The sequence below is a fragment of the Strigops habroptila genome, chromosome 4, assembly GCF_004027225.2.
Source record: "Strigops habroptila isolate Jane chromosome 4, bStrHab1.2.pri, whole genome shotgun sequence".
Lineage (NCBI taxonomy): Eukaryota > Metazoa > Chordata > Aves > Psittaciformes > Psittacidae > Strigops > Strigops habroptila.
In genome coordinates this window covers 58,747,741-58,762,101 of record NC_046358.1, presented here as the reverse complement: position 1 = coordinate 58,762,101, position 14,361 = coordinate 58,747,741, and the positions used below count along the sequence as shown (strand labels likewise).

The following is a 14,361-nucleotide window of genomic DNA, read 5'->3' as shown; positions in this document are numbered from 1 at the left end:
CACTTTTCTGTTTTCCATGTGCCTTAGCATAATTTCCAGGAGGACCTGCTCCATGATCTTGCCAGGCACCAATGTGAGGGTGACTGGCCTCTAATTCACTGGATCTTCCTTTTTCCTGGTTTGTGGGGGGTGTTTTTGTTTTTGGTGGGTTTTTTTGGTGTTTTTTTGTTTTTTTTTTTTTTTTGTTTTGTTTTTTTTTTTTTTTTTTTTTGTTTTTTGTTTTTTGTTTTGGTTTTATTTTGTTTGGTTTTTTTTTTTTTTTTAAAAAGAGGGTTACGTTTCTCCTTTTCCAGTCAGCAGGAACTTCACCAGACTGTCACGACTTCTACAGTGGGTTTCTGTCTGCCAGGAAGGTGTGACAGCTGTAGTTTATCAAATGAACTAGGAAAATCACTTTCTCACATGAAAAAAGAGAAAATTTTTTCATTATTGGAAAAGGCAGCGCTAACTTCAGGTGTTTGAAGAGTCAGCTTCCCTTATTATATTTGCAGAGATGGAGGTCCCTTTGCTGTAACACATCTTCCTGATTAATAAAGAGAAACAGTATGGACTAATCCAGACATTCTGATTAAGTACGTAAACTGCTAATTAGAGATGAACAGCCTCTTTGTGACAGGGAAGGGTTAGAGAGACATTTGTTATTTGGGATAATTGCTGTAAATCAGCTCTTTTAAGTACCTGAGAAAGCTTCTGCTGGCCTTGTGTGAATAACCTAAAATAACTGTCTGTCTTCTAGCACTTGGAAGATGCTGGAAGCAAAATCTTGCATATCACTAGTTAATGCTAAAATATAATCAGAGTTTAATTTGGGGATGTATTGGGAAGGAGCACTCATGTCCTAATGTGTTTATCATGAGGAAAATAAACACAGGAAAAACTCTATTTTCCCTTATTTCCCAGAATGTTGACAGTTGACTTGTATGCTTATCTCTCCCCCTTGCCCATTCTATGATTGAAATGCAACTGTGGAAACCACAGTCTTTTGGTTGTAAAATGCTTTAACTTCATAGGTGTCTTTTATCCTGTGCCTGGTCTCTGACCACCACAGGGAGATGTGATCCAAAATTTCTGGAGAACTTCTTCCTCATTCCCCCTCTCCTTGCTGCACTCCCAAAGGTGTATCGTGCTCCCTTAGCTTATCAAGGAATTGTGGAGCTCATGTTTTTTCTTTGTTAGGCTGAGATGTGGCTTCTTAAAGGTTATTCTGATCCTTCTCTGAAGGTGGTAATTGTGTAATTGGAATCTCCCCCAATGCCTGCAGCCACATTAGTTCCTTAATCATAGCGGTGTCTTCCTTCCAGCCAGCAGATTCACTGAAAGTACCTATGGGTGTTTTGCACTGGATGAGGGGGAAAGTTTGGATAATACATCGAATGTACAAGTAGTCTATGATGGTTCCTGCAAGGTGGAGAATTACCTGGATTCCAGGCTATGAAAATGAGATGCAGTGCGTTGAATGAGGAGATAGCATTTCACTCGCTGCATCTGGACCTGTGTTATACCACTTACTCCAAACACATCCTGTTGATTCTTTAACACTAAAACAATGAGCTAGGTGTTCTTTACTCTGTAAGAAATAGTATTACATGGAACTACTTTTCACTAAAATACCTTTCCAATACACCAGGCAAGATTGTGAAAACTGTCCAGCAATGGGCACCTTACGATCAAGGAAAACTAGATTCTACCTCTTCTATTTCTACTCCATTTCATAAAAATTTCATGAGTGGTTTTTTGTGTTTCATTCATGTGTAGATCTTGCTTGTTTTGAGTCTGTTTTCTGCTTGCTTTTGTTAGTGTTATGTTGTGATTTTTTGATCTGTATGAAAAGATTACTTGCTATTCATAGCAACTTTTATCCTTATATAAATGGAGAGTACTTTGTGTAGTGATAAAATGAAATAGCCTCATATGGAAATGGCCTTGTTTATAATTTCATTGGATAAAAGCTATTAGAAACATACTGCAAGGAAGAAACCTGGAGGGAGTGAGGAGTATTCTAGGTCTGCCATCTCATAGCTCTGTTGTGCATGGTTTTGCTGGGCTAGTTAATGAAACGCTCTTCGGGCTTTGGTACCTGTTTCAGATTGATGACTACTTTCCAGGACTCTGAAACACTGGCTAATTAGAGATGGTATCTTCTTTCTCGGCACTAGTGAGTCTCTGGATTGATTGCGGTTTTATGCTGCAGAAGAATGACACCCTGGGTCTGCACTGAGAAGGTTTATGTGTAAACTTTGTTATCTTGTGTTCACCATGGTACATACATGTGGAAAGTTACCATGACCCAATGATAACTCGAGCTCTATTTTGCTCAAGTGTAACAACAGTGAGGTTGAGATGCCCCCTAAATTCGCAAGCCCTCATTTGCAGTTGTTTATAACTTTTTTCCATGATGTTTACCCTTTGACAGGTGGTTGTGTTAGCTCAGAATTGAATTTTCTGTGGCTCCATCATACATGGAACATAATGAATAATGCTTAAACTTCAAAGCATTATACAGCTATCAGCCTCAGAAAGGGCTCATGGGATGTAAAGTATTTATTTCTGTTTGTGTAAAAGAGGACAGCAATGCAGAGGCACTAATATGTTCAAGGTCTCTTGGTGAGTGGGAAATGTCTGCAATTAGAAGTCAACAGCAGTAGGATTGTAGAACAAATACTGTATTTCTGTTCAGTATTAAAAAAAAATTAAGTATGTAGCTTGTTAGGTTGTAATGAATTTTTGATCATTTTCTGTGTGTATTTGAAAGTGTTACCACCAAAACTCTGTTTAACAGAGTAGGTGGTAAAATGGCTGTCACTTCTAAAGTCAGTGATTCCTTACTTGGAGCCAGGGTATTTTATATCTCCAACAGAGAATAGGTGCATTCGAACTATGAAACTATGCTTTGGAATGAAATACCACAATCCAAAGGCTGTTCCTTTTTTCTAGCTGTGAGGATTTCTGACAGACTTTTTCTTGGCCCATCCTTTTTCCTATGTCTTCTGATGAACTGTTAAGAATTCTGTGCAAAGGGATGCTGTTTTATTTTTTCTTTTGTAAATAAAAAGTAGAAGCTGGGACTATGATATCTGTAAGCTAACATTCAGATTTACCACTTAACATTTCCAACTTTCTCTTCTCTTTCTTTAAAGCACATATGGTATAGGCAGACCTCAGGGTTGGGGGTAAGACTTAGTTGCTCAACTGCTTTGAGGTCTTTGAATGAATCTTCTGTATAAGGGCAGATTCTTTGCTTGCTGCAGTGATAGCCAGACAATTGTGCTGACCTTTGATACCGGTTATTGCCCATGCAGTAATGACTGTTATACTAATGCTATATTGAGTAAATCTTTCTAAGACTTACTCAAAAGGAGTAACTCCTAAGAGTTATCTGCTCTGTCAGTAGTAACTTTACAAAGCATTGAGCTCCCAAGTGTAATACTGGGTATGTACAAATTTTAGGTGTCTCACAGAAGCTCAGTCCTAAATCAGAGTAGGTAACTGACTTCTGTGTTGCAGCAGATTTCTCTGGAAGAAACTAATTTTGTCTTAGTCAGCTGTTTTGTGCTAATGATCTTATCAGCTGTACAGTTTAATATTCTGTTTGCGGGGCTTTTTTAATGGCTGTATAAATGTGTCAAAACTCTGAATTGTAGGGGGTTTTGTTCTGGTTCAGGCAAAGTAACTCTTAGAACTCAGCTACTGAGATAATGGAAGAAACAGTAGACAATTTTTCACTATAACATGCAGACAGATATGATGTAATTTATGAGTTACGTGAGCGCTCTGGTATTTCCTTTCTTTGTCACAAGTGTTAGTTTTCCTTATTGCCTACTTACCTTTCAATTAAATCAAGTCCTGTCTGAATGTGGGCACTCAAAACATTCTTCCAAAGAAACCTTTCCTGTTTCTGTTTTGTTGGTCGCATACTCCCACTGCAGGCAACTCTCAGTTTTAAGGTGGTAAACCTGATGTGCATTGCATGCTTTCCCCAGTCTGCAGTGTCAAGTAGGAGAGTACCTCAACAGCTTTTCCGAGCCCTTCGACATCACTCAGCATGAAACAGTGCTCTCTTCCTCTCAGGCTGGAAGATAAATAAAGACCTGAACTGGGATACACAGTGCTGTTTATGTTGCAACTGACTCTGTTAAGGTACCCAAGGAGAATATATTCTTCCCTGTGAGGGTGGTGAGGCTGTGGCACAGGTTGCCCAGAGAAGCTGTGGCTGCCCCATCCCTGGCAGTGTTCAAGGCCAGGCTGGACAGGGCTTGGGGCAACCTGGTCTGGTGGAAGGTGTCCCTGCCCATGGCAGGGAATTGGAACTGGATGAGCTTTAAGGTCCCTTCCAACCCAAACCCGTCTGTGTTTCTATGATAATAAAAGAATTTCCATTTATTTCTAGGCATTACCAAAGTTTGTTTCAGTTCCTTAAATATTTTTATTTTCTGTGGAAGTTGAGTAGCAGGAATGGGGTTTAACATGGTGTTGTTGATTTAAACATCTCACAGTAAGTTTTGTTACTTCATTTTTCCTATAATGTGAAGAGCAGTTACTGCTAAGCCTTTGTGTGAGATATTGTCATTGTTTTGAATATTGGCTAGCTTATTAAACTGCATGGCAATGTTATTTGTCTTTATAGACTCCATACAGAATAATTAAGTTTTCTCCCACTTCCATATTCTGCATCGCACCCTTCTCCCCACGCCCCCCTTTCTGCCATATATTGAGACTTTGCCAGGTAACTCACTGTATTGCAGCAACTGGCAAAATCCCTTGCTTTTCTGATAAATCATTTTATTTTGTCAAGAGTGCTGAAATAGCTGTACTCAAACAGCTTGTAAAAGAGTTGCCTGCAGTCAGGGTACTTCTAACACTATTTTCAAAAACTGCTTACTATTTTCTTCTTCAGGGAAGAGCTAAAAGCTTTCCCATTTTTACAGTTTATCTGATCATTCTCCCCACCCCCACCCCCCCCAAATATAGAGATTTCCAAAGTTGCCTGTAAATAGCCTGAGTCTATACATGCAGATGCGTGCACGTGCACATACATAAAACTGGGGGAAGAGTCTCACAATGGAGCATTGTTGAAGCCTAATTAGCAGGCAGACAAATGGGAAAGGAATAGCGTGGCGTTTTCTGGCATAGATTAGCAGAGGCAGCCACTGCAGTCTACATTTGTTTAGGTTGGGTGAATAAATTGGAGCATTTGTTACTGTATTATAGATGTCTTGTCACTTGTCAAATGTGAAGTGGGCCAAGGGAAGAATAAAAAAGACTCTTGTCAAGCTGGTGGGATGGCCTGCTTCGCTGCTGTCAGCTCTGATTGCACTTAATTTTACAAATAGAATGCAGTTGCCGCTTCCAGCACTGAAGCATGAATTTTTAATAACAAGAGCACAAAACCAAATCAAAGCAAACGCTATACCTAGCATAGATATTAAAAATATTTGATTACTGGGTAGGGGAGGAAAGTATCGCATGTATGAGCAAAAAAAAAAGTCTCTTAACCTGCTTCTGTAGGATTTATTGATTGCGTAGAGAGAATACAGTCTTCAGGGAGTGAGTATAACTGCCTTGGATGGTATTATTTTGTTTTCTGTTCTGTTTGGGTTTTAAGTTCAGATATTGTTCTGCATGTTAACCAGAACAGTTCATCAGCTTTTACAGATATTAGATCTACTGAAAAGTTCTGTGGAAGGTCTGCAGAAAGGGTTTGCTGAATAAAAAAAAGGGTGACAGAAAAATAGTTCAAAGTTTGAAACAGTTGGAAAAATAAAACAATTTTAATTTCAATCTTTTAAAATGCTTTCTGAATGGAGACTTTAGAGGGACCTAGTTCTTTCTTGTTTTCTGATCTATAGTTTGCATAGAGGACTTTACAGAAACTTCTGCTGCAGTGTTTGGTTGCTGCAATTGTGATGTTGGAAGAGCTTGCATTCCCCTCTCCCCTGAAAAAAAGGCTTTTGTTCATTGTATGGTGTTATATATGACCATGTTGTAGCAGTTAGCAATTCTGCTGGGAATCTCTTAATCATGTGGTTACAAAAGTGACTGTGGTGAGAGAGGTTTTGAAGATGAATTTCATTAAATAAATGCTGTAGCACTTTAGCACTAGGTAAATAGCTAGCTGCAATGTATTAGGCAGGTTCTAGGGTATCTAGGATAACACTAGGCAAGTCACGGCATAACACTTTTGTAGCCTTGAAAACATTCCTACCAACGTTAATAATCAAAATACCTCTATGATACAGATAAAACTAATGAGCCAGACAAGCGTGTTTGTCCAGGTTTTTAGAGAGAACCAATGTCAAGTTCTCATCTTTTAGGGATGTGCTCAGAGCCTGCTGCCAACTCTTTTTTTTCGCTAGCAGAAATTTGTTAGTCGAGTCAAATATGGTTATAACCAAGTCTGTGATTTTTTTAACTGCTTTATAATAAAAGCCAGGATTTTTGCACCTATCCAAAATTACCCACAATAATAACAACTTTCAAGGGGGTAAGGGGGTGAAATATAGTGAAATATGCTATGATAACATTTTCTCTGTTCACATGCTTTTCAGCGTCCAAGGATGTAGATGCACGTCTGTCAGGAATCTTGTGTAATAATTTGACTTAATTTTAAGCATCTCTATAGTAGAGATTGCCAAGCAGCCAGAACTTTAAATTGGCCAAGTAGCTCATTCCCCTTATTATTTCTTTTCCCCATAATTCTCAGCTAGAGGTATGTTAGAAACTAGAAGAATTTCCCAAGAAGCATCCAGTTCAACTACTGTCGTGGTTGTCAGCTGAAGGTTTTTTTAATGGTCTGCTAGGTCAGCAGAGAAAAGATGTCTTCTCCCGGTTCGTTATTTAGCTATGCATATTGGTAGGACAGAACTGAAGTTGAGAATATTTCTACAGTAGTATTTGCCTACAGAAAAAGCCAGAGCAGCTGAAAATGTCAGAAACAGCATGTCAGAGACTGCAATCAGTTGTGTGAAGAGGCAAAACATATGCATTTGATTCTTATCTGTCAATTCCCATGCAATGTTGCTGTAATGTTGGTCGTCTTTAGAAATACATGTAATATTTGTAATTGCTGTGTTATCAGTTCCTAGGCATGTATTTAATTCTCCTCTGCTTCACACTACTCGTACTTAATTATTAGGATTATGATTGCAGACACGTTAATATAGTGGAAATTCAGAAGTTAAGGTGGGTAGGAAACTCACAGTGCTGTGGGTGGCTGAACAGCTGCAGTGTTGCTCACAGTGTTGCTCACACAACTAAGATAGTTGAGCTAAAACAATTTAAAATTAATTTATAATTTAAAACTCTTCTGAGTTTGTATGGCATTTGGATGACCAGATACATCCTCTTTTTCACTAAGTTTTGAGGCCTGAATTTTTACTTAACTTGCACAAAACAGGAGGTTTTATTTTGACTCCCACAAGTGAAATATTTCAGAAACATACAAGCAAGATATAAGACTCTGTTATGTGAGATTTTTGCTTCTGCTATAGTTGCTATACTGTTGTAGTGTGCTCTCTAACCTCTGTAGTTGCAGATCAGTGTCCTGATTTGAAGGTGCTTCTCTAACAGTGATTCCCCACTCCGTTCCCTCTGCTTTGGCTATCAAGGTGTAATTTTAATTTGTATTAGAAAATCAAATGTTTTCTGTGTGTTTAAATGTGTTAAGAAATAGGACCTTTTGGAAATTTTTCCTGTAAAGAGACTCTTTGGTTGTGGACAGTCTCTACTGTTGGAGATAATATGGAGATAATATTAATCCTTATTTGATAAGACCTGAGTTCCTTTTCACTTCTGGTGTGGTCAAGCTAACATTCTCTGAACAAAACAGTGTCTGGTGGCACTGTAAGTTCTTTGGAGATGGTAGTGTCAAAAAAAGAAGTGTGTGTGATAGTTGGTACCATGGGACTTGATACCATTTAAGTACTTCTAACAAAATGTCGACACAAATAGTTAATGAAACAAAAGAGATCTGAAAGGCTTTCTATTTGAACAGGCTCCATAGAAATACCATATATTTAACACAGCATAGATCGGTTTTGAATACAACCTTTTACTATTTTGAAGATTCTCCCTTTCTGCTTAAAGTTGATGCTTTTCATATTGTCTTGATTTTGACCTGTTTTCTAAGCCAGAAGTATCAGTGTAGCTCCAAGACCACTGTTCCTGGGGTAATCCTAGATGAAGAGAATGAGAACAGCATCACAGACTATGGACTGCTTTTGTTCCTAGATAGCTTTTTAAAATAGCTGTCTGGGAACTCTCTCACATTTGATGTACTCTGAAGTAGTTCCAGTGAGGTAGTTGATAGTCTCACCTTTCCTTCATGCTGTTTGCATTATACCTAGTTAATCTTTAAAAGATTACTTGTTGGAATATACATCTAGCAAAGAAGCATGGTAGAAGAGGAGGTATAAGCTATATATTAGATTTCTATACACAATGGTCTTTTTCAAGAAAATATTTGCTTGATTGATTCCCCCCTCTCCCCCCCCCAACTCTTCAGGAAGTAAACCAACATTTTTAGGCATAAAATTCCCAAAATAAGGACATGGACCTGTTGGAGTGAGTCCAGAGGAAGCCACAAAGATGCTCAGAGGGCTGGAGTACCTCTGCTCTGGAGACAGGCTGAGAGAGCTTGTTCAGCCTGGAGAAGAGAAGGCTCCGAGGAGACCTTAGAGCAGCTTCCAGTGCCTAAAGGGGCCGACAAGAAATCTGGAGAGGGGCTTTTTAAAAGGGCCTGTAGTGACAGGACAAGGGGGAATGGCTTTAACCTGACAGAGCAGAGACTGAGATGAGATCTTAGGAAGAAGTTCTTCCCTGTGAGGGTGGTGAGGCCCTGGCACAGGATGCCCAGAGAAGCTGTGACTGCCCCATCCCTGGCAGTGTTTGAGGCCAAATTCTGTGATAATGTAAAGTATCAAATACTGGTTTAGGTATCCCATTATTTTTATTTAGTAAAGGTGCTAAAATCCAGGAGATATATGAACTTTTGAAAATGAATGGTTTTTGCTAGAAGTGCCTTCTAAGGATTGCTGGTGCAATGTTCCCTTAACAGAAAGGAATCTTGAAAAAAATTAAGAACTGTTGCTGTGCTTACCTAAGGGGTCAATGGAGAAATGAAGCTGTCTTAAGTTGTCTGATCACCTGGGACTGTTACCTTCTCAGCTTGGACAATAGTTTTGCTATGTCCAGAGAAGCAAGCCGAAATTTCAAGCATATGAAACACTCTTCCTGAAAACCAGTTTTTATTTTGCAACTTTTGAAGTTAGAAAATCTGTATTATGGAAGTTTGGTGGTAGACATCTCCTTTGCTTTGCTGTCAAGAATGGGCTCTCCCTACTCCCTTTTCTCCACATGGTTTTTGAGCTCTGAGTTATTGTTGCTTCCCTTCTTCCCAAGCCTTTCCTCAAAGTTTGTTAGTGGAGCTGATGCTGTAGTTATCAAACCTCATCAGCTAACACTGGCTGGGAGAAGCATTCTTGCTGAATGATTCTTGTCTCTCCCAGAGCCTGCAACAAGTGTTCGTGGAGCTCTGCAGCGAACCGGTCTGTTCACTGTTGTTAACTTAGGCTGATGGCTTTATTTCTGTTGAGGTCATTTTTGTTTGGATCAGCTCTTTAGTGTGGTTTGCAACACACAACCATGCTGTGCTTGTATGTGAGAAGAGGTGATACAGAAGTGAGAACAAGTAGCCCATGGCAAGAAGTGCAGCACCCCTTCGTTCAGGAGATGCTATGACTTGAGGTAGTTCAAAATGCACATTAAACTATGTCCTTGGTGCTGTGTAGCAAAGTTGTTTGGGGGACGGTACAACGCTGCTTTCCTAGATCCGTTCCTTGCAGCCCAAGTACCATTTCTTTTAAGAGCTTCTGAGATAGTATTTGAAGACTAAGCTCTGTTTTCAAAATACATACGCAAATAGCACAGTCCAGCTCCCAAAGTGAATGTGAATTTGGTTTTGATGTGCAATAGATTCAAATTCCAAGTCTGCAGACCTCCATATGCATGTCTAGATGTGAATTATTCCTAGAAGAATATTCTCGTGAGGATTTGAATTTCTGTTGTTATTGGTGGGCTCAAAAGTTATGTCCCACGTTGGCCATTTTCATTCTATTTGGGCTGTAGGTGGTAACTGTGCACGTTACTATCTCCTGCTGGTGTTTGCTGGTCTGGATGAAATGCTGCAAGTGACTTTTATTCTGGTTTCTTGTTTTGGAGTGTGGCTAAACGATAAAAACTCCTTGTCAGTTTTCAGTCTGCACAGCATCAATTTAATAATAGGGTAGGAAAGACACATACTTGTATTGCTCTTTCTGTGCTGAAGCATGCATGGGTGAATATGGGAAAAATGCGTTACGCAACTAAACGTTTTACTGAGTGTCCTGTTTTGTACTGTGGAAGAAGTTGCCAGAAAGATGACACTGAAGATGTCATTTGTCTTTGAAGTGTGCTTGTCATTGTTTGGCACTCTTCCCACGAGCAGTGAAACTTTGCAGTGGGGAGGAAGAATAGAGGAGAGAAAAGAACAGCAATCCTACTGCCTTAGAATTATCTTTGCATTAACTTTAGCCAGATGACAAATACTTGTTGTAGTTGTAACTTGCTTTCTTGTTGGGATGTCTGGAGTAAATAATTAACGTAATTTGTTTACAAAATACTCCAGTTTTCTGTTAGCCTGTGTCATTTATTAGGTAGGGCTCGTGTGTGAAAAGTACATCTAATGCACTGATACAGCTAGTGGGAAGTTTGGCTGGGCTGAGGAATGTCATATAACATGACGAAATATTTGGAACTACACCCACCAAATTTACTGGGTTTTTTATGATTCTAGATAGAGATTGCTGTGTTCCATATTAGTGTAGGAGGCTGGGAAAAAGATGCTGTAGTTGTGCAATAAGAGTGCCAGCACAAGTAGCTAGTTGAGAAGAACTGATTAGGAATAACTCCCTGCTCAGACAAGCCTGTATTTTGATGAAAGTTTGATGTCCTTATTTCAAGGAAATCTCTTCTTATAGTGACAGTGGCAGTTCACAAGCTGCTGCACTGTATTGAAGCAAAGAAAATGATACCCAGAATGGTTTTCTCCCCAGGTGCTGAAGAAGTCTTGCTGCTTGCTAGAAGGACTGACTTGAGGAGGATTTCCCTGGACATGCCAGATTTCACTGACATTATTCTGCAGATAGACAATATCAGACATGCAATTGCCATAGACTATGATCCTGTGGAAGGCTACATCTACTGGACTGATGATGATGTCCGGGCAATTCGTCGGGCCTACCTTGATGGCTCTGGAGCACAGACTCTGGTAACCACAGAAATCAACCATCCAGATGGTATTGCTGTGGATTGGGTGGCGAGGAACCTGTACTGGACTGATACTGGAACAGACCGCATTGAAGTGACCCGGTTGAATGGGACATCAAGAAAGATCCTTATCTCAGAAAACCTAGACGAACCTCGAGCGATAGTGCTCAATCCTGTAATGGGGTAAGTTTTGTGTTTATTGGTAGCCCTGTGATTGGTGCACTTTGGGAGATGATGTGTGTATAATTTGTCAGATGTTCTGGAAATAACTAGCTTTCCCTTGCGTTATCTCTTTAATACTGTGCATGTAAAAAGCGACTTCTAAATAATAGTGTTCTTCTGTGAACCTATACATTGTGTGTTTGGTTATATTTTCTTTTCTCTGTGTCTTTGGTGTTATCATAACTATGAAAGAATTGGTCCCACATTTTCAACAGTTAATTTATATAATGCTCAAACTTTAGATTGTCATTAGTGATTGTAGTTCAAGTCAACTTGTCTCCTGCAGTTGGGGAAACAGAAAGTTAGTAAGTTCTTTCAAAAGCAGGACAGATCTTGACACTTGTTTGACTTGCATATTACATGCATAGACTGTTTCTCCTCTTTTATTTTTACAGCTACATGTATTGGACAGACTGGGGTGAAAGTCCAAAGATAGAATGTGCATATTTGGATGGCTCAGAAAGGCGAGTTCTGGTGAATACATCCCTGGGTTGGCCTAATGGCTTGGCACTGGATCTGGAAAAAGACAAGCTTTACTGGGGAGATGCAAAAACAGATAAAATTGAGGTGAGTAACAGAGCCATACTTGGGTGCATTCTTAGAAGACAAGTGCAGTTCTCATGTGCTGCTTTATATCTTGGATACATTTATGCTTTTTTTGAGGAGTCTGTTGTTTCATTAATATTAACATGATATTTAGCATAACAAGACATATTTGAGAAGAAAGGAAACACATTCATGTGGTTCGGAAAACTTCTGCAAGAAATATTGTTTATTATGTCTGCATTGCTACAAATGTATTTTAATTGCTTGAAATCTCAGGTTTTACCTGAGGCTTTTGCAACAAATTGGGACATTCAGATACAACCTCTTTAAAAGATGTTTTGACTTGTCTGTGGTGCTTGGAACTAGTATCTAAAATTGCTGCATGTGAAAGACTTGATGCAAGGTTTGTGTACAGGAGAGGGTGGATGTGTGGGCTCTAGAGAGCCAAGTTTCAGGACCTTAATGCTTGTCTGGTGTCCAGATGAATGGACAAGAAGTAATTTTTAATGTACCATCTGCTCTGAAAACAAGGTAGATGTTCTACCTCTGAATTTGAGGAGAGGAAATCCGCTTCACAATGTTTATAAACATTTATGACAATATTATTTCTTAACTGTTGAAAGAGTGTCTGATAGAAGACATTGTGATACCATTATGCCACCCTTTCTTTGGAAAGAATTTCCTTAAAAACGTAACAAATTCATCCTTTCTACCTGTTGCTCAAACACGAGACAAATTTGGACAAATTATCTGCTCATTTTTTATGATGTGCTTCCAGAAGTAAGTTAGTGAAACGTCTCTGGAAATTCACTGCTTTAAATGTAAAATATGGTCAAAGCAGGCATCTGTATTGGTCTAGTCATGGACATTGACAGTTGCACCAGGGAAGCCCAGTGTTTCAAGAGACTTTCTCCTAAAGGAGATGCCATTTTCCTCATTCTTTTTGCATTAGTATCCATGATTAAATCTTAATCTGAAAGAATAATTGTGCTGCCACAGAAGTGAAATGATGCTTAGATATTGCTGCAGAGAACTGAGTCCCAGAGTAGTTTCAAATAGAGCAGAAGGTGATAAATAACTGAAAGGGTCAAAATGGAAGTTTTAGGCAAGGGTTTTTTGGGCTTATGAGTGTGTGTTTGTGAGATTCTGAGGTTACAGTGAATTGTTAACAACAGTATTCAACTGAGGAAATTCAGCACATTGATAGAGCTTGATAATATTGTGATGCAAAAGGGCACATGCCTTTTGTGTAATCTAAGACTACTGATGAACAGCCATTTTATACATTTGTTGTGGACATATTGATGGTTTTGCTGAAGACCTGTATATAGTAGTGGGCTTACTTGCATGAGTGTGTCCATTTAATTTGAGACAGATGAGGATACGAATAGAGAATATGAATACAGCCAGATGTTGTGAAGAAGTCTCAAACAATTACTTAGGACCTTGTTGTGTTCTCCACCAGTCTTAATGCTTAGTTTCTAATTAAAATAGTTGTTTTTAAAAATGCATCCGGTTACTGGCCAGTTATGCTTATATTTCTAAGAAGGAAAAACTGGGTTTTGAACCTCAATCTGAAGTTGTTACAGTAAGTTACAGTGAAGCTGCAAGACGAAAAGAAAGTGCACTAAGAAAATATTTTAAAGTAGAAGCAAATTGATCTGATGGATTGTATTTCACTTTTATTGCCCATCTTGCTATAATTGTAACCTGACAGTCCTTTCCTGCAAGGTTTCTGTGTTTGAGAGGTTCTGTGGATACCCTAGATTGTCCCAGTAAGCTACTCCACTGCCCTCGTACGCGTGAAACCTTACTATATGGTGTATGAAGGGGTTTACTCGCTGTTGAAGTCGTTCAGCATAAACTCATTCTCTCATGCATGTGTTCTATTGCCAAAAGCATGCCATTACAGTGGCTTGCCAGTGCAGCTGGTGTCTCAGTGATTTGTTCTGTATGTGTATGTATGCCTATTGCATCCACGGCTCATTGGAAACAGAAACCAGCTGACTGCAAGTTGAGGATACACATTTACTTTTTATACTGTAGTGGATCTAGTTTAAAATTAGGAATTTTCTTTTTCCTGGTAAGCACCTAAAACTGCCTTGAAGCATGTTACTGGATAAACTTAATCTCTGTCAACACCTGTGTAAAATTGGCATATGTGAGGTAGTAGATAGTGAGCTGTAACTCTATTTTGTAACTCATTAGGCAAAAAAAAGAAAAGAAAAGTTGATGAAGTCTTTGGTGGTTTACTCTGTTGCTACACTGCAAGGAGAGAGTTCTTTCTTCATC

At 39.1% G+C, this 14,361-nt stretch overlaps 1 protein-coding gene across 2 annotated transcripts in view; it reads left to right on the top strand.

The window, feature by feature from the left end:
- LRP5 (LDL receptor related protein 5) overlaps positions 1-14,361 on the top strand; it is a 131,812-nt gene that overhangs the window by 47,290 nt on the left and 70,161 nt on the right. For both annotated transcript variants that reach the window (XM_030483861.1, XM_030483860.1), the window contains exons 6-7: positions 11,088-11,484; positions 11,919-12,090. In XM_030483861.1, coding sequence (XP_030339721.1) covers positions 11,088-11,484; positions 11,919-12,090 — 569 coding nt within the window. The remainder of the gene's footprint in view (positions 1-11,087; positions 11,485-11,918; positions 12,091-14,361) is intronic.